General features: G+C 41.1%; 1 protein-coding gene across 15 annotated transcripts; it reads left to right on the top strand.

Moving 5' to 3' along the window:
• The first annotated feature begins 259 nt into the window (after positions 1 to 259).
• LOC100116045 (kinesin light chain) lies at positions 260 to 20,411 on the top strand. 15 transcript variants are annotated; one of them, XM_016989774.3, is made up of 11 exons: positions 260 to 544; positions 1,032 to 1,137; positions 8,935 to 9,301; positions 9,394 to 9,559; positions 10,075 to 10,437; positions 10,511 to 10,863; positions 11,128 to 11,331; positions 11,536 to 11,547; positions 12,947 to 13,063; positions 13,520 to 16,463; positions 17,342 to 20,411. In XM_016989774.3, exons 2-10 carry the CDS (start codon positions 1,121 to 1,123, stop codon positions 13,646 to 13,648), a joined length of 1,728 nt encoding a protein of 575 aa, XP_016845263.1. In that variant the 5' UTR covers positions 260 to 544; positions 1,032 to 1,120; the 3' UTR covers positions 13,649 to 16,463; positions 17,342 to 20,411. The 15 variants fall into 15 exon arrangements, with proteins under 15 accessions (XP_016845263.1, XP_032454748.1, XP_032454747.1 ...); XM_032598855.1 differs by having other exon boundaries at positions 362 to 544; positions 9,394 to 9,553; XM_031930631.2 differs by lacking the exon at positions 260 to 544 and adding an exon at positions 669 to 912.
• Positions 20,412 to 20,697: the final 286 nt, after the last annotated feature.

Genomic DNA, 20,697 nt, shown 5'->3' with positions numbered 1-20,697 from the left:
AGGTCCCGGCTTCGCTTCCTCTTTTACTGGAAGCCTGCAAAGCGCGACGAATGGCATTAACGACGCTACATACGCTACGACCTATTAAAAATTTAATGAGCGAAAACCACATGTCCATCGGATGAATCACCTGCTAATTTTTATCAGTTCAGAATTCAAACTTCCCGCCACGCAGCATCGATATCTCGCGCAGGGAACTCCGGCCGTCCAGTGCTGCCGCCTAACTGTCAACATCCAATTTCAATGTGATTGCAGAGCTGCGTCAGCCCGCGATCGTTGGCCCGTCGGCGTGTGCTTCTCTCTCTCTCTCTCTCTTTCCAAACTCGCGTTGAATAATACACAGTCTACACACTATAGAGTCAGTATAGCAGCGTAGACTGTAGGTGCGCGGCGGCCGACTCGCGCACGCACATCTCCGTCGACTGACTTTCCCGTGCATCGGTGGTGTGCGCCAACCGCAGCTGGCATACAGTGTGTTTTCTGTTTCCCCGTCCCCCAGCTCCGACGACGATCCTCCCGACAAGCGAACACGCGCGAGAAAACGGTAAGCACTTGATAGCGGACGTCGTGAGTTCTAGCTGCCAGGTACCCGAGACATACCAGAGGCACTGGCCGACTCTCGCTCGCGCCACCATCTTACAGTCCATTCTGTCACGGCGACGAGGTGTAGGCAGTGTGCCCGTACTCGCACACTGCCGGACTACCGTGAAAGTCCGTTTGTCGGATTTTCCTTTGTGCGCGAGCAGCAGTGCTCACAGGTGCACTGCTCAGTCCATCCTAACCTCAATTTTCGCGGGGGCGGAAAAGCGTCTACCTCGCGACACTCCTTTTTTACTCGATATCTCTCTGCGGTCGCGTTTCACACACACACACATTGCGCATACGTTCCAAGCGTGAAATTCCATTTTCAAGGTTAGGTTGGGTCCCCGCGTCTCGCGGAAGGTGCTATGCCCTGTGCTCGGTCTATCTTCATATGTTTCGATTGTTCTGGACGACGTCGACTTATCGGCCGTTTTTCTTTCTGCTCGCAGGACGTCGGACACGAGAAGAGGACGAGAGCGAGAGGAGGGTGATGAGTCACTGAGGGGAGCAGACACCTCGGCCGGAAGGATTGTCCTGCATGGACCGTTCTCAAGAGTGAGTTTTCCCCGCCAGTGCGAAAAGTGTAAGAATTGGATGAGTGACGAGGGAGTAAAGGTCGCGGCTGTTTTTGCTCGCGGTGAAAAGAGACAGCAGCCACGCCTGTGGCAGGTGCGACCGGAAGTTGATCCTTTTAATCGGTTTCCGCGAGGCGTCATCGCGATACCGTGACGGAAAACCACTGACCATGACCGTTCCCGCGCGAGCGACTTGGAGGAGCCAGGTGAGAGAGAGAGAGAGAGAGAGAGAATAAGAGAAGCTTGTCATCTTCCTGCCGTGGGAGAGGAGCTGACACTTTTTGTGGCTTGTTCGGCTCTGGATAGTGATGAGCTCAAGAAGTGTTTGAGTTTGCTCTGCGCAGGATGGATTGACTTGGGGACGGATCAAGTTTTTTAGGCTTTGCATGGGTAACAATAAGGTTGATGACTGTGTTCTTAAAAATAGATGTCAGAGTTTTTCAAATTAATCAAGATATTTTGATCAGAACTGAATAATTGGATTAGAATTGCCCTATGTAATCAAATTTATAATGCACTTTTATTGGCTTCATCCTGTCAATGTTCATTACAAGATACTTTCTTACTTAGATGAAAATTAAATTGAATAGTATTGATTTTCTCAACACTACTCATTATCGAAATTGAATCAGCTGGTACAATGAAATCGTTTTCAATATAGGTGTTCACTAACAGTACAAGGGGTCCCTCATAAACAGCATCGATCAACCATAAACCCCAGCATCCATCACCAAAAATAGTCCCACAGCCGTGACATTGTCTTCCCGCTCTATTTATACCTGTGTAACTGTTTTTTATTCTTCTCTCTGTCTCTCTCACCTGCAGGGCAACTCTCCATTCACCGGAGCAAAAGAAGCGGTCGCCGGGAATATTAACGCGTGCGTCTGTAATTGCGATTCCGTACGCACCTCCATCCTCATTGTCTCGACGCCAAGTCAGCCGTCGAGGCGCCTATGTGCGATGATATAATATCGGCCAATGGGATTCGATGCACCTGCAAGATGGCGCGTTATGGTCGCTACCGGTGACCTGCTTATGGCGTGTGGATGGACTTCGATATTTAACTGCGCTTGTAACGGTTTTAATTAGACGTGCGATTGTCCTTTCATGCGGTTTAGAATATATGATCCGGTAATGGGTTTGCTTGGCTTATCAATGGAATTATACTGCTTCCACGTTCAATTTAAGATCTCCACAGCATTATCAATACTTCCTGTATGAATAATTCATTAGCCAATTTAAATTACCTAGATTTCAAGACATTGGTTGTTCTGCCGTGTTAGAGCTCGAGCAACAGCTTCCGACGATAATTATTCTACTGCATCTTTCTCTTCGACTCGTTCTGATTCATCCTCGGGGGTATGAAAGTTTACGCGGACGCGGCAAACTTTCAGCCGCATCACACGCAACGCCCGATCTACGAGTCTACGAGTCCTCACGGGTTCCACTTTTTTCGCGAGTGATTCATCGAATTTTCACTCTGCGCGACTGTTTCCGCAGAAAGCCAGCTTTTTCAGCGATTAATTTCTCTCTAATCGATACGATATCTTTATCATCAATCGCAGCCGCAAGTTTATAACGATCGTCATTAACATATAGATATATTTCGAGTCGACACAGAGGTGCGGGGGGGGGGGAGGGGAGAAAAATTGAAAAATTGATTTGGAGCAGCCGACTTTCACGCAGGCAATGCGCGCGAGCTTTGATGTATGGCCGTGCGATCCTTTAGAAAGTATTTTTCTTGCTTCCGAAATCTCTCTTTCTTCTCTAGGGTCGGCTAATTGTTTAATCGCCGCCGCGATTTCCCTCAGCCTATAAATACAGTGCAGCGTGTCCCTCGCAAAAATTCGCAAAAGACACACGTCGCGTAGCCGTCCGCGGGTTTATTTATAGGCGCAAATCGAGTGCAGCCTTTGCCTTGCTATGGTCTGTGACACTATAGGCGCAAGGAGTATACTGGTTCTAAACGTCAGATCGACATTCCGTATAGTCGCACGCACCGCAGCTGCGGAAATTCGATAGCGATTATGACACCGCTGCGCGTAGGAATATCATTTATGCGTAGCCATAAAATCTAGAAAACTCGCGAATTCGTTGCTATATTGCTTAACTGTGAAGTTTACCGCTTCGATTATCTATCTACGCCGTGCACCGTTGGATTGAGATAGCGCACTATCTCTGCACTCGGTCAGCGGTAAAACTGCGAAAAAATAAATAAACAATCTAAATCCAGGGAGGATGATAAAATTCAGCAAACTCAGCTCGGCTACTTAGCGACAGGCAGGCAGGCAGGCAGGCAGGCGCGCGCACATGGCACATAAAGTGCGTGACGTATAGAGCCGCGATGGTGAATCATCGGGTCCAGACGACCTCGTGTATACCTATATACACATCGATTCGTCGGCGTTTCTCTGCCGTCTCCTTCTATCCCCCCACTTCTCCTCTTTCACCAGACGCCGGGAGGTGGGCAGTGTATATAGACTCTCCATCGCCTCGTCCTTGTCTAATCGGGTTTTTCGCCGTCTGGCTTATTGTTCGGCTCGAGTAATTTCGAAATTTCAATTTGTCACACACACACACACACACATCCCTGAGTTTTGCGCGGCGAAAAAAAGGAAAACTTTTTGATGTTCGTTTTTTCGCGATACGGCTGGTAGGGGGAGATACAGTCGAGATAAAAAAGCGAGTTAATTGCCCCGCGCACATCCCGAGGCCGAGATAAAAAGAAGAGGAATGTGAGAACTCGATGACAGAGTTGCGCTATTGTGTGCACCGCAGTTGGATCGCGAAGGTGGACGAGAGAGGGCTTACAGCCGTGTAAAGTTTATATTGATTTCCTAAATAAGGCCTTTATCTTACGGTTCCAATTTTTTTCTGCAGTAAAATTCAGAAAAAATGGGTGACTTTCTCCAACACGAACAGTCGAGCATTCTCTCTTACACAGCCGCCTGGAAAATTATAACGCGTCTCTCACCTGCACTCCTCGGGTTACTTCGTTCTCTCTCTCTCTCTCTCGAACGAACGAACGAACAAAGTTGCCACGTCAGGGCCGCTTCAAAGGCGAATCCCGATAAGGGACCCCTACGTTTCTACTCGGCTGACTCTTCGGAAGATGTAGGCTATACACGTTATACACGCGCACACCTGAAGCGCATCACCGTGTCTTAATTAGCTCTCGGCGCACCGACGCAGCCACAGGTTATTAGGCTCTTTACGATGCTTAGCCGAGATTACGACGGTTATCGCTCTGATATTTCCGTTTTGTCCCGGCTTAAGCTGCGATTATCGCCGTTGACTCGTTGATTTTCCAAGACGCGGAAGTCCTTAATTGCGGACGATGGCTAAATCAGCTATTAAAAATTCGGGACGAGTGCCGCTTCGATCGGGCTCCAATCAGAGGAGCCCTTTTCGAAAAAATTCCACCTCGCTGCACCGCTGCGAAATCCCTCTGCCGATCCACCCTTTTCCCCAAAGGAATCCCTCCAGCTCGTGCATAAAACATCAGCCCCGCGCAGACTGAACAAAACCAAAACGTGCGTGTGTACCCCACCCTCTGGCTCAATTAAAACAGCAGACGGGGCCCTTTAGCGTCATTAACCCCGTCATTAAAAAAATACCTCCTCACCATCGCCAGTAGTACTACAGTGCGAGTGCAAAAAAAAAAACGAGGACTGAAGAGGCACTGAACCAATCGTTACGTCAACTCTGTATAATACTCTGTATACGACACAGCGCGGGGCGTAATCGTGCGCAGGCGCGACTCGCGCAACCCCCCGACTCGAGGGTGGCCCCCAGGAATATAAGGAAGAGCGAGAGAAGCCAGCAGTACGGCGTTCGACGCGCTCGGCGTCGCTGCGGAGCTTTAGTGCACACGTGCGCGTGTGCAGTGGATGGGCGCATCCGTGTGCAGATATGCGACGGCGGTGTGATCGATAGGTGGATAGTGAGATTTCAGGATTTATTTTTTTAATCTGGTGATTGTAGTGTAGTGGTCTGTTGGTATTACCATCGAAGGGGAGGAAGCGGCCTTACCAATGGGTAGGACGGATATGTCAAAGACGCTGAATGCTTACAGAATGTGAGTATGATGGGTACAGCTCGTGCAATTACAACGACCCGTCCGTAGCTTCGATCTTCCCTTTTTTCGAGTGTCACGTGCATTTTTTCAGAACTAAACTACGGATGAAAGTCGATTAACGCGTTTACGTCTACTTGCACAAAATAGCGAGGAAAGAGCCTGATAACGAATTTTGGTTAAGCTAGAACTAGAGTTTCCTATAGCACGAAAATCGCGAGAGGTTAGGTCGCAGTGACGCACATCTCGCCATCGGTACATAATTCACCCTCGCGCATACTTTCAATTGGAAATTCACTTGCACCGCTCTTCATCAAAGTCCGTTCCAGAATTCAATATTTCAATATTTCAATGGTCGATGATACTTATCGGAAGAAAATGATAACGCTCGTTCGCGGCAATAACCACGGTGAGATTGGTTCTACACGGGATGAATGATCGCCTGGGTCTGTTGTATGCGTCTCTGGTGGGAAGCAGCTGAGATTCGGAGGAAAAGCACGAGCGTTTGTTGTGCTTTAATTACACGCACCTGTTATTTTGTGTGGAAGCGTTCGGTTCAATGGAGCGCGAGGGAATGCTCATTTGGGGGAAGCTATTCCGGAGGTACAGGTTGCAGCGATGCGAGATAATGTTTACCTTCGCTGCGCCGGAGACTGTCGGCGTTTTGAATATTTTAACTTTGAAAAAATACGACTTTCAAACTGCACGCTGAGCCTCGCTGTGACAGAGTATCCGAAACGCGTTTTAATTATGTGCGAATAATGGCTTCGCGCATTTCCCTTCGACAGACAGGATGCACTTTTTTCGCCAACATATTTGTCCAACTCCGGCACCTCTGCCATTATCGATCATCTCTCAACTCCTGCTTTCCGGTTGTCCCTCTGCCGTCGTCCTCTCTGCGATATCGAATATGCCGGAGCTGCGGTTTCGAGACGAGCCGCTTACAATCTTTTTGCCGATATCTCACCCCGCAGCGGCAGCCCTGGGCTTCAAATTACACAACAGCTCAGTCGTGTGTTGAAAGTTGCGAATTTCGAATGAGAAAAATAATGTACCCTGTCGGGAAAAAACGCGTTGTTCATGCGAAACTCAAAAGTAAGCTGCAGCGTTGGTGGCTTATGTAAATCTAATACCGTGTGCTCAGTAAGCAACGGCTTCATCGTCGCACAAAGGCTTTCTCGTGGTTATTATACCGATGCAATATAACTCCAAAGCAGATGATGAATCAGCTCGTATTGTTATTGTCAAATCGAACTGTATACAGCACTGTGCAATCGGGGATGGAAACAAAATAAAACGAAGCTAGTCGTACCGAGTAACCGCAATATCCGGAGTATAAGCATCAGCGAGTCTTTCATTTCGCTAACTTGGACGTCGAGCAAACAATAGCAGTATAATTTATGAAAATAATACTAGGCTCCTTTTTCTATGAATAATCAGAATTGTTCGATGAACATCAAGCAGAAGTTACAAAACGAGTTCAGAAGTGACTGCATCTATCCGATGTAAACACGCCGACAAAGGTTACATAATTTTTTCAGTCCTTTAGTCATTGCTCCTTCCGCCATCCACAAGTCATTCAGCCAGCCTTATTGCTATTTTACGGTCGCTTTGAAATCCGCATCCCTGTGCGCTCTTTCCTTTCAATATTGTTTCAAGGATGTCTATCTTTTTGTTTAACCCTTACGGTTTAAGCACATTACGAAACGCCTTAATTTGATTAAAGTTCAAACGCCGACACCTCTCTTGGGTGGCCAGAGATTTTTGTTCGTTCAGTGAAATGTACGTTGCGCAATCGAATTGGCTGAATTTTGAATTGTTAAAAACTATCTTCCACGCAATTTCTTTTTACATCGCCTTTTCAACTATTGCATATTTCGCGCCGTCAGCTGAACGTCAGCTGATCCTCCATCGCGATATCAGCCAAGCTCCATTCCACATAAAAATAAAGTTCGCGCTTCCGCACAATCGATCCCTCGCGTACATGCCTTCGCCTATCTTTAGTCCTCCAACAATCGATGCTTTATTAATGAAAACGCCGAGCATAGAAACCGCTTCATAAAGTCCTCCGGCTATGCAAATTCCCAAGCTCGTATACGCGCGCACACGCCGCGTCCTACGGGACGACATTCTTCAGAGGCAGCGCCAATTAGGCACTTGTCGCTTGCGACTCTTCGTAATATACGCGAAAAAAAGTCAGCGCAATGAATACGTGATGCAGACTCGTCCGGGCGGATTATCAAGGCGAAGGACGTCAGGGGGTTATAATAAGCTGCGGCCCTTTGTCCTTCCGCTTCGGCGCGAAATTATACGCCTTGGAGTAAAAGAAAACCGAGGAGATGGTGGTTTAACCGAGGTCAAGCCGCGTCTGGAGTGATATATATATATATATATATATATATATATATATATATATATATATATAATGCGGAGAGATCCTGCGGTAAGAGGTGCACGGCTCTATGGCTCGAGTGTATGATGATCGCGCGAGTCGATGCTTGCCGATTTATGCAAGGAATTTTTAGTGCTCCGTTCCCGGGTAGAAACATCGCGAATAAAAATTTAATTTCAAATGCTTCCGTTTGACGAATACGTTTGAAACAAATTTCTCGATGATGCCGAACGTGTGGAGCGACGGTTTTGTCGATATTACTCGAGCGTTTACTATTGCTTACGATCGATATTCCTGGAAAATATACATCGTTTTAAGGTTCACGAAACCTTTCATAATTTTTGACTTTATATTCGTACGTCTGTCAGTTTGTAAAAGGAGACGCCATGACGTCACTTTCGATCCTCTTAATCAGATTCAAGTCGCGTATCTATATACCTACCGTGTTATAGTAGTAGACGAGCGGACTGATTTTAACTTTAACTCTGATTCACTATTGACGAACTTGGTGTCGCCGACTCGCAAAGTTTACGTCCCAACCAATCGATGCTAATCAAGCGCCTGAATTAAAGATACCTGTAATTTATTGTAATTTTCAATCGGTCGTACAAATCTCGCCGATCAATATCACTCAATCCAACGATAATCATCCCTCTCCTAAACTGCAGCTAAGCTCTGCAGTCGCGGCATCGATCGTGCCTTCCAGTTCCATCCGAATGCTTTTCTCGAATTTTCACGTGCTCCGCACTCCTTTTCCCATGTACGCACCCCACCAGAGCCAGTGCCAGGAGCGCGCATGCGCGACTTTATTGACGATATACCGGTCGCGCTGGTGCTCCTCACCCTCGCCTACGGCGCGGCGTGAGCCTTTTGCTTTTCGATTCGCAGCAGCCAGACGCGGCCCTGACATGGGGTAAGTTCGAGCCTCGATTCAGACGACGTCTGATCCGACACTTTCGGTCGTTCCCCCTTTTTTCTTTTTTTTTAAATCTTTCTCTCTCTCTCTCTCTCTCTGCGTCTCGAGGAACATAGCACTTCCGCCGGCGACGTCGCGGTACTTGTACTTTTCGTTCCGAGGATGAGGATTTTGGCCTGAAGTGTCGTGGAAGTGTGCAGGTGTCGAAGGGGAGACGAGAAGGTGGTAGTGTGTAGTGCGATTTTGAAGTATTGATCGCGTTTTCGTTGCATTGTTGCAGATCGTTGTTGGACGGGTTGTTCAATGCGGGACTGATAATCATTAAATCGCTTAAAAAGCACCGTTGGGGAATTCAACGACGAAACGTCTAAAGCGAAAAAATTGAATTTTTCAGCAAAAAAATCGAGCACATCGGTAGAATGACGGCCATGACGCAGGAGGAGATAGTGGCGGGCGCCCGAACGGTGGCCCAGGGTCTCGAGGCCCTCAGGGTCGAGCACACGGGTCTGCTGAACGGGCTGCAGTCGCAGGAGGCGCCCGCGGCCAGGGACAAGGCGAGCATCATCTCGAAGAACATCGACATGATCGAACTGGGCCTGGGAGAGGCTCAGGTGATGCTCGCACTGGCCAGCCATTTGCAGATGGTCGAGGCCGAGAAGCAGAAGCTCAGGACTCAGGTGCGCAGGCTCTGCCAGGAAAACGCTTGGTTGAGGGACGAACTCGCTGGGACACAACAGAAGCTACAGGCCAGCGAACAGGCGGTTAGTATTTCTTCTTTGCTCTGCTGCACACTGCTGCAAACTGGTGAATCAATAGCTGAATTGAAAATTCATCGGGTTTCACTGCTTGCTAGGTGGCACAACTAGAAGAGGAGAAGAGGCATCTGGAATTCATGGCCAGTATGAGGCAGTACGATCCAGATCCACAGCCGGACGACGAGAACGCCAAGGATCGGCCCAAGGACGATCCAGTTGTCGATCTGTTTCCCGATGACGAGAACGAGGACCGAAACAGTAAGTGTATGTAGTCGCTGCCCTTCTTTTATCTTCTAAGTGTCCTTGGTGAATGACCTGGGTGTAACTTTCTTTAACTCTCTCGCGGAATACACACACTATATCCGATGATTGCACTTTTATATGCTCTTGGTGTACTCTATTAGTGGGATCTTGATGTATAGGATTAATCATGCGATATTGGTTTGGTGATTGTGGAGATAGTTTTCACTGTACGTAGTGGTATGTGAAGGCTTAAGGAGTGATTTACGTCTTAAATTAAGAATTACAATTTTTTGCACAGTATTCACGTACTCTACAGTATCACGCTTTGCTATTCTGTCAACAATTGTACATGTGATATATTATTCAAATTTTACGTATAGATGTTGTTCAATGCTACTTATTCCCTGAAATAATCTGTGTAAACGTTGTTTGAAAAATCAGAAGAAAGTTCACACACTTGAACGCATTCACAACGACACTGGCGCACAGATAAAAAGTCACCTCAAAGCTAACCATCCTTATTCAAACCATTGCAGCAATGTCACCGACACCTCCGTCGCAGTTTGCCCAGCAAGTGACGGCCGGATACGAGATCCCGGCTCGGCTTCGTACCCTCCATAATTTGGTGATCCAATACGCCAGCCAAGGACGCTACGAGGTGGCTGTGCCACTCTGCAAGCAAGCCCTCGAGGATCTTGAGAAGACCTCGGGCCATGATCACCCCGACGTCGCGACGATGCTCAACATCCTCGCGCTCGTTTATCGTGACCAGAACAAATACAAGGAGGCCGCCAACCTCTTGAATGATGCTCTCGCCATCAGGGAAAAGACCCTCGGCGAAAATCATCCGGCGGTTGCTGCGACGCTCAACAATCTCGCCGTCCTCTACGGAAAACGAGGTGCGATCACCTTTTCAGTGTCGACAAATTAACCGTCTGGTAAACTAGCTATAACGAAATTCCATTTCTCCAGGAAAATACAAGGAAGCCGAGCCACTCTGCAAGCGAGCGCTGGAGATCCGTGAGAAGGTCCTCGGTAGAGATCATCCGGACGTCGCTAAGCAGCTGAACAATCTCGCCCTGCTCTGTCAGAATCAGGGCAAGTACGAAGAAGTCGAGCAATACTACCAGCGAGCTTTGGAAATCTACGAAGAGAAACTTGGTCCAGATGACCCCAACGTCGCCAAGACGAAAAACAATCTCGCCTCCTGCTACCTCAAGCAGGGCAAGTACAAGGACGCCGAAGTGCTCTACAAACAAGTGCTAACCAGGGCTCACGAAAGGGAGTTCGGTGCTATCGACGGCGACAACAAGCCCATCTGGCAGGTAGGATCACTTTCCTCCTATTTCTTGCTTTTCGTTTAACACTGTAGCAAACATTTTTAGCATAAAGCATCGAGTATAACTTACATTAACTCGGTTTTACACATACACACGTTTTTCATTGGTACACGTTCTTCACTTCATCATTTTGTTTTGTTTAAAATTGTATTGTACGTTGGTAGATACATTGTCATTGCATAAGAGAGTTCAATTTATTTCGTGTTTGTTCAAGCTACCCTCATTAATTTCTCGTAAAATTTAAAACAGGTAGCAGAAGAGCGTGAGGAGAACAAACACAGAAAGAGGGAGAACGCTCCTTACGGAGAATATGGTGGCTGGCACAAAGCGGCAAAGGTCGACTCTCCTACTTTCAATACTACCCTCAGAAACCTCGGTGCACTGTATCGAAGACAGGGCAAATACGAGGCGGCCGAGACGTTGGACGATTGTGCAATTCGATCTCGAAGAGAGGTAGAGTCTACTTTATAATTTATCCTTAGTCTAACTAATACTTCCATTCTTTTTCAATGAAAAGAACTAAAAAAAGATTTTGAATTAACTTAGTTGACTCTATGAATTCTCATAACACTAAAAGATTTATTTACTTATATTCATTGTATGATAACACGTATGTCTGCTAACGAAAAATGCCTCCATTTTTGTTGTTACAAGCAGCTTGTCCAGCAGGTGAGTGACAAGCCAAATGTGAAAGTGCAGAATGTGTGCTCCATGTAATGCGTTCTATGAATCATCACATTTTAATCTCTTCGGACTTTCGCGACACTTTTTTAAGAGACACCATTGTGAATGAAATAACTATAACTGTCCGAAAAGGTTTCACATCGTTTTAGAATGCTTCGAACTCTTATTTTTCAGTGTTACAAGTTCGAGATTGCTCGATTTTTGTATATTTTGTAATTTCATATCGCCACTCGATTGCAAGAATTTATATAGATGTAGTAATAAGGCCTGCGTACCTAATTACAACAAATAAATTATGCAAGAGTTTAAATTATAAAGATGGAAAACTGTGTCGATATAATACTGCATAAGAAATATTTGTTACAACGAAATAATGCAAAAAGTCGAATATATTGGTATTTAAATAAACATAAAAAAGCAAATGAAAGTAAAATAATTCTTAACACAACCATATATCTTAGTTCTATTTTCGTTTTAGTATATTTTTGTTTCTTTAAGTTTCATTAATATTATTATTTCTTCTTAAGTTATTTATATTATGGTTATCCTAACTTTTATTTTAACATTGATTTAACGTCAATTTAACGCAAGTGACATAATTTATTGGAAGAAATCAGCAAATAATGAATGAAAATAAATTATTAACTTTTTCGAAATTTTGGAAGGTAACTGTCATAATATTACTACAAATGAGACTTATAATTTCAGTAATGAGGATTACAGACACGTGAAATTTGTAAAGTTGTGGTTTTTACTTTATTTGTCAGATTGTTTTTGATGTGGTCTTTGCGTAAAAGAATATAATTTGAATCAAGTATAAACAAAATTTATGACATATGAAGTCGTTGTCTGAACGTTATTTGTTAGCTTTTGTAGTAAACACTAAGAATTAATGATATTCCGTTGTGAAATCGACCTTTTAAATGAACAGACACATTTCTGTTTTGTAGATATAAGCATGTGTATTTCATATTATTATCATATTATGTTTTTTCAAAATAAGCTGCTCTGAACTTTTTAAGTATGATCTTTTGAAGAGAAGGTGCAACAAAGTATTATAATTCAGAGCAGTCTAATTACAAGCTATCAATGTGTTTAAGTTTGTCGATATATTTTATAAGATCAATGTTGTGTTTAATATCTTTTGTAACTTCGTTGGGAGATGTAATTTATCAAATATTTTTATTACACTGATAAAAAGGTTAGCTCAAAAAATGCGCCCTTTTTACGCGTACACTAACTATGATTCTTCATTCAGCATGCGTGTATCTGTAAAATATTAAACTGTCGAGCAGCATGATCCTTTAAATTTCACTTGTCTGTATCTTATCTTTTGATCACCACGACAAAAGCCACTGAAATCGCTTCTTCTCCTTGTTCGCAGGCACTGGATTTGGTGAAGCAGCCGAAGGTCGCGCAGATTCTTGGCGATGAAAAGGGTTCAAATCGCCGGGGCTCGAGGACGAGTCTGAACAACAGTGAGCACGAGCAGCACGACGAGGTGAGTGGTCGACGATAGAATAAATAAACACGGGTGTCATTTAACATGGATCACACCCTCTTGCCCCCATACATGTATAGAGCATTTTTCAATAACCTTGACTCTTTTTTTAGACCTCAGTTATTGACTATTTATTATTAATTTGATGTCAGTATTAGTAATATTATAATCGTTTTTAGTATACATAGTTTATATACATATAAATATATCGCACCGCATGCATGTAGTAAAAAAAAGTATTATGCATATACATAAGTACACACACACACACACAGTGAAACACACGTTTTTGCCACTACCACCACCACCACACAAGCAACCTAACCATTAGTTCGTCTACTATCCTTTTTCTTCTTTCTTTTTTTGTTTCTTTGTTTCGTTGTCCGGGCTCCCGTCCTGCGATCAATTCGGGACCGCACACACAACACATGTTCAAACCGATCTGCAACTCAAAAGGGCTCCATGCCACTGGTTCAAAGGGCGCTGATGCACGAAGGACAGCCCGGCCATCACGACGCTAGTCCTAACAAACCTGGTTTTAAAAACAAGATCTTTAACGTTCTGGGCCTAAATCCCTCCACGTAGGGGATGGTTCAAGCACGTTCTGTATTACTGTACTGTTATTACTTTTGCTCAAACTTGAATTTTGATTTTCTAATGCTACCGTATACACGTCGCGCCGAGGCTTCGCAGTATTTGGTTTGCTCAGTTGCTTTGCTTGTCAGCCAGAGCGAGGAAACTCGTCATGTCATCGCACGCGCTTTGTTGATCTACGAAAAATAGAGCCGCACACTTCTCAGTGTCTTGATCAGAACGGAGAATTCGCAGCTCAACTCTCGAAAAAGAAAGTCATCGTCGACATAATTCTATTGATTACTGCAATAGCTGCCGATGCTGTCACAGCACTGGAGAGCTGAAAGTGCATAATATTAAAAAAAAATCTATAATAGTATAATAATAACTGCATGTTCAAGAGTATTAACTACAAATCATTTTCATCTGTGACTTATAATATTTTACAACAATGATATTTTTACAGTTTCAATAAACTCAAAATGTATCTACGCATTTACTCGTACCTGAAACAGTAGTAATTCTAAAGTCAAAATTGATCAAGTTTCCTCGCTTTGGTAAAAACAGATGTCGCGATAGTTTATACGAGCGTAAGTGTCTTAACGAAACTTGACGAAATATCCAAACCAGGACGCTACAAGTCCTTCAGAAGCTAGTGTGGTCTTACTGTGCCACTAGATCACACTGAATCTCAAGATTTACTATAAAGCTTGATGTAATATCGTGAGGCCAGGAAATGCTGCAGGAATATTTCTCATATTCGCTTAAACAGAAACACCAGATCATTGTTGTATAATGATCTCAAATTATTTTAAGACGTAGGATTGTTGCGCTCGAGCTTGAGACGATAAAATATTTTCATCCAATGGAGAAATATGAGAGAATTCGTGCAATATGAGTCTGCGACTCTGCGTTTTGATGATCATCTAGACATACGGTCGCAGACAAAGCGATTTTCCATCGCAATATACCGAATATGTCATGCACAGTAGAAAAGGCATTTAAAATACTTAAGACGGTTAAACTGTGAATCAAAGGATAAATGTTTGTTAAAAGCGTTTCTAAATTTGTATTTTATTTCGAATGACGCGGATTTTTTTACTTTTTGTTATCGAAAATTGAGCGATTATTAAATTTTTTTTTTTCAAATACATGATTCGAGTACTAAGAGATCGAAGTCTTCCGAGTCAATTTATTCCTTTCCGCAGAGATGATGTGATTGATTGTGCTCTTGAGATTGTATATGGAAGAAAGGAGTTTGCACCTAGATTATAAATGAATTTTGGTTGCAGTTCAATTACTTCGCGATTAATTTTTACACTGCGCACAATTGACAAATTTACAGAGTACCTCGAATACACGGCTGCATTTAATGGCGTGCTTTTAATTCATGATAAAGGTGCCTTTGATTTTGTCGATATATTAAAATGATTCGCTGTTATGACATGCAAGTTTATTTTACTATGATCGGCGACATGTGGAGGCAGTAACTGTCTCTGGTTACTCTGCGTAATCTAACAATGTAAACAGTTCGAGGTACTCTTTAGCTTAATCTTTCTGTACAATAGAAAGTAAATTGTTTTTTTTTCACTATTTTTGTTTAATTATAAAAGCACCGAACATAATATTATTACTATTACTATTATTATTATTGTGTTATCGCTATAGGTAGGACAACGATTGTATGCGTTTGTTGTATATGTCGTTCCCGGAAGTACATTCTGCGGACCGTCTATATATTTGTTTTATCTATATGATGATTTACACACCGCGAAGTTTAAATGGAAAAGAAAAACGAAGTAGTGCCTCACTGTTATAATGGATGAATAAATTATTTTATAACGAAAGATCGTGTATATATATATATATATATATATATATATATATATCGATATATATATATATATATATATATATATATATATATATCGTGCAAGCCTCTTATGTAAGCGCATTTTAAATGCCTTATCCAATGGCCCTAGCTGCATAAATGTAAATATAGTTGCGTGATTTAAGACAATAAAAGACTTTACAAAGAGTCAAATTACACAAATTGCATAATTAAGAATATAGATAGTGAAATTTGTAAAACTTGTACTTGTTTATGAAATATACTGACTGTATATTTTAAAATTCTTTTCCCTCTGTCTGTATTCTTAAGGGTGAACTACACTGAGTTTCTAATATGAGTAATGTTAATATTTTATAAATAACACGTAAATGCATACAATTTTTATCACACTGTCACACTAACTGTTTATGAATTATTTTTAATGTCATTGGTAGGTATGATCAAATTTACGAAATCCACATTCTATCATTGATTCTATGAACATTTCAACTAATTCTATTAACAAAGGGACATAACTAACTCGAACTAACGCTTTCTTATTGTTATCTTTTGAAGAAACCCTCATTGGCGATTCATAATGTAAGATTTTGTAAAATAGAAATGTTTTCATTAAGACAAGAGATTATTTCAGTGTAGTCTACCCTTAGGCTAATGTTAAGTACCTTAAGTAAATAAAAATAAATGGGACAATGTTTATCTTTTCTTCACATAGTAGCGTTTTGAAGGATTATACGTTGAAACTTTAATCTTCCTCACACACATTTGTGTTTAACATCGCCATTTATGAGTATACCTATGTTTAATCACCCTGGATGTATGCGCCGCAATGTCTATTGTCGTTTTGTCACCTCAAGTACTCTGTGACTCGGGCCCTCGTACGAAAAAAGCCTTTAAAAATCTAAAGAAAAAAAGCATATTTGCGGATCGTTGGGTTTAACCGAAGAGCGAAGCAGTGAGTCTGGGCTGACTGAAAAGGTGCGTACACAGTAGATTGCATAATTTCATTTCGGAATCTCGTTTTCTTTATTTTTGTAAGCATTAGGCTTGACGTTGCTTACGCGTACGTATCAAGTTGTATATGTCCCTATTATTGACGATGCATCGACTACACTGAAACTATCTCTTGAATTTACGTGCATATGATAACTACGATAAATGTTGACGAACGTCGAAATTAAGAGATTCATGGTCAATAATTAAGACGCTTACGTTAGTCAAGAGAGAATGCATTTTTATTATGCAATAAATGTAGACTGAGCATTTTTAATATTGAATGTAATGCAAGTAAACACATATTGGAGAAGCTTTAATGAGATTACTGTTTGTTATTGTATCAATGTTTTATGTACTTTATTAATATTCGCAGCTTCGCCATCTATTTAGTTTGAAAAACCTGCCACTATGTATTGTTTTCGCTGTATTTTGACATTGTGTTGTGACCATTAACAAAAAGAATGTTTCCATCCAATTAGCATTTTTTATCATTGTGTCTGTCTGAATATCTTTACCATCATAATATAACTCTCTTTTAATAACACAATGTTGATTGCTTTACCAATTTCGTGTCTTTGAAATGCAAGTAACCAAGAGGTCCAGTTAAATTTGTATGTAATGAAATGCAAAACTGTTGTTTATTTGTATAATCAAAACCTTGCCTTCTTCATATTTTTTATTGTAGAGAATACCTATGTCGCTCTTTCCTCGAATAATCTCAGTATTTGATAACTTACCATTATAATTATATCTATAGTCTATAAAAAAAATGTAATGAAGTCGTCAAAGATACGAGGTTTATCACTATATCGGCCTCGAGTATCGCTAGTCAAAAAAGTTTTACCCTCTTTTTGTTCCAGGATCGCAAGCACATGGTTCGCGCCCAGTAAGCTGCATATAAGTCACATCACCATCATCACCAAACACATACCACGATTCTCGGGCTCCACGACGTTTCGGCTCCAAACAGCCGTAATTGCTGAACGAAACGCCGACAGTGACGTCCGCTTATCGTCTCTCACGATTCACACTTACTCACGCTTCTCACACCGGCACATTCCAGCGGCTTCTTCGAGAAAGAACAAAATTAAAAAGCGACAGAGCGGCAGGAGATCTTCAGGTGGATGGATGATTATACAAACATGCTACAAGCGAGAAATTATCAAGGCTGATTATATGATGTTTTAACGTCCTCATGCGTTGGCGAACCCTTTCCCGGTCCCGTATATTACATTGTTTTTCTGAGCTACATTTTGCTACGACACCCACACATATCCCGCGAATCGCCGAGTGTGCAGCGAATCAGTGCAAAAATAAGTGCTTCGAGACAAGTTGTAGAGTCGGCTGGAACTTTTGATTCAGTCGATGGCGAGAAAGAGAGAAAGAGAGGGGGGGGGGGAGAGAAAGCGAGAGAATTGCATTATATATTCCGTGAGAATGATGGCAAGAGAGTCAGTATTTGATAGATAGCCTGTCCTTTTTTCATTTACCAATATACATTTATTGCATACACGCTTTTGACTTGCATGAACGAGTTGGCTAGAAAAAAGACGTAACCAACGCGTTCATCGAGCTCAGCAGGACACATTTATCGTAGCGCATAATACTGAGCCTTTCCAGACCTAGTTCGAATTCGTATTAAAAAGTTGAAAAAAGTAATAGGAATAGGAGAAAACCTTATTCGTATTATGATTATTAAGTTATTTTTATTTATTTCGCGTGGTGCGAGAGAATGACCCTTCGGTTTGTCGTATAGGCGTAATCGCGTGATATCGGCGTAAGGAAATATAAGCGGGATGCACGATAAAAGCTCGTGTGATCTTCGAAAAATTTATCGATATAATTGATAGAAAAAAAATTATAAAAATTAATATATATTCTGATCTGAGTTTATGCAATTAAGTAGTCAGATTTATGCGATGCAAAAAAAAATGCGCTTCTACGGCTTAATTTCTTGTTTTATGATAAAAAATCGAAAAAAGTTTGTCACTTCTTGGTGTCCTCGGCGGGGACATGGATACGCAATTACTTAAAAACAATTCAGTACTAGATAAGATTAGGAGACAAGTATTTGAAAAATATATGAAAATTCATTTGATGAGATATTTTTACATTCGATGATGAGAAAAGTAAAGAAATATGTTTATCAAATCGATTTTTGATAATGAAGTTTAAAGATTAGACAAGATATATTAACTAGTTTTGCAATAGTCGAATAAACTCAAATAAAATATCACTCCTTAGAAGAATGATATATAGAATATTTTGGCAAATCTTGAAGCCGCATCAAAGATTACCCTAGGTATAAATAAAATATGTATTAAAAAAAAAACTAGAAAAAATAAAATTGTTTTTAAGGTAATTGAGTATACTGCGTTCTGTTCCTCAATATAAAAGAAAAAACCAACCCGTGCATTTACGGTGTATCTCACGAATATGCGTGCGCCTGAGAGCTTACGGGCCTATGAATTATTTCCTTCAAATATTGTTTCAATTGTTCATAGTATACATCGATCGAAGCTTTTAATTAAATATAGAAATCGCGCCGAGCGTGACACATTCTTTTTGTACATAATACAAAGTATGTGATTAGGTAAAGCACTGGAATCGCGTTTCGACAGAAAAATCCCGATTGGCGTTGAGTTAAACTAAGACAGAATATAGCAAAATGGCGGATTTATTACATAGTTTAAGGGGCTATTGCTTTGAAAGTTTATAGCTCGTTTTATTTTACGAAAAAGAAGAAACACACGGTTTTTACACCCACATATACATTGGTCATTTTTTTCCACTTAATTGTAGTATAAAGTTCGATGGGTTGGGTAATTGTATTGTAGAAAATTAACCATTACATTCATGTATATGATAAACAGTTATAATTATATATTCTTCTTTTGTGCTAAAGAAATGATACGTTGATAAGATATTTTTATACTTATTGAAATAATGTTTTGATAATTTAACTTCACGAAAAAATGTTACACCCGAAAACCTTGAATAAAAACAAAAGTTTATCGGACTATTCTTTTTTTCTTAATGATTAACTTGATTTTTTCATAACCATTGATATACCTGTGTATGAAACAAGATTTTAATGCAAATGTAGATCAATCAAAAAAGTAATGGTTAAATTTCAGCAAATCTGTACATACAACTGATTGAATTGTTCAGCAATAGTTGATTTTGACTAGATCAAACGTGGTTTTTAGTTTGTACCTGTAGGAAGACACTTTTATGATGAAAAAACATAAACAATTTATCAAGTAGAGCTTTGCGCCACTGCAATTTTATTTACGTCCGGCTTACTCGTATACTACACAGACTTTATTATTTCTTTTTTTCATATTTGTTTTTCAACCAACAATACAATAAGTGTGACTTTGTATCTGTTTAAATAATTCTAAAAGCTTCAGGTTAAAAAATTACAAATACATTTCGGGTTGTATTCCTAATGATGGTACGCATAAGATATTGATATCTACGGCATATATATGTATGGCGAGTGATAAATATTCATGTGTCGCTCAAAGCTATTAAACAAATAGAATCTTTTCGACGATATTTTACGTGTGCGACGAGAAGATGAGATAAAATAATATGTTGCGCTGGAAAAATGAAAAGCACCATTGAAAAGAATACTAGTTGATGGAGAGAGCCGTTTTTATTGTGATAAGCTGTAAGGATTCTACGAAAAATATAAGAATATGCATTATTTACGAGACGATGCGAATTATTATTACGTGGAAAAAGATTGAAATAAAAATCATTTTAATGGAAAGTGATACTAAAATTGCACTGCGTTGTTTATGACAGAACTTAAGCAGCGGTGTTCTGGCTCTCAGGTGCAACCTATTGTTATTCATTGAAATAACGTGTAAGCTTTGATTTATAATAAACATTTTAACTTGTAATAAAATTTAGTTTATTTTATTTAGAGATACTTTATACAAATTTACTAAATCCTAGTCAAATGAATTGACAACGAGTTGTTGAAGTTTACAAAAAATAAAAGTATTTCGTTCAACTGCTGCTTGCACGTGTAGATAACCCATCCAGAGGCTCCATTCTTGAATGTAAAATCTATTTAAAGATTTTTTATTTCTTACCAATAAAATACACATTTCACGTCAGTCATACTTGAGTAATAAATAAACTACTATGCTGTATGATATCATGGAAAAATTAAAGGTAGTGAAGAAGTCGGGCTTTTGTTAAC

Source organism: Nasonia vitripennis, chromosome 4 (genome assembly GCF_009193385.2).
Source record: "Nasonia vitripennis strain AsymCx chromosome 4, Nvit_psr_1.1, whole genome shotgun sequence".
Classification (NCBI taxonomy): domain Eukaryota; kingdom Metazoa; phylum Arthropoda; class Insecta; order Hymenoptera; family Pteromalidae; genus Nasonia; species Nasonia vitripennis.
Note: the sequence above shows the minus strand (reverse complement) of the source record. Positions and strands in the feature narration are given on the sequence as shown.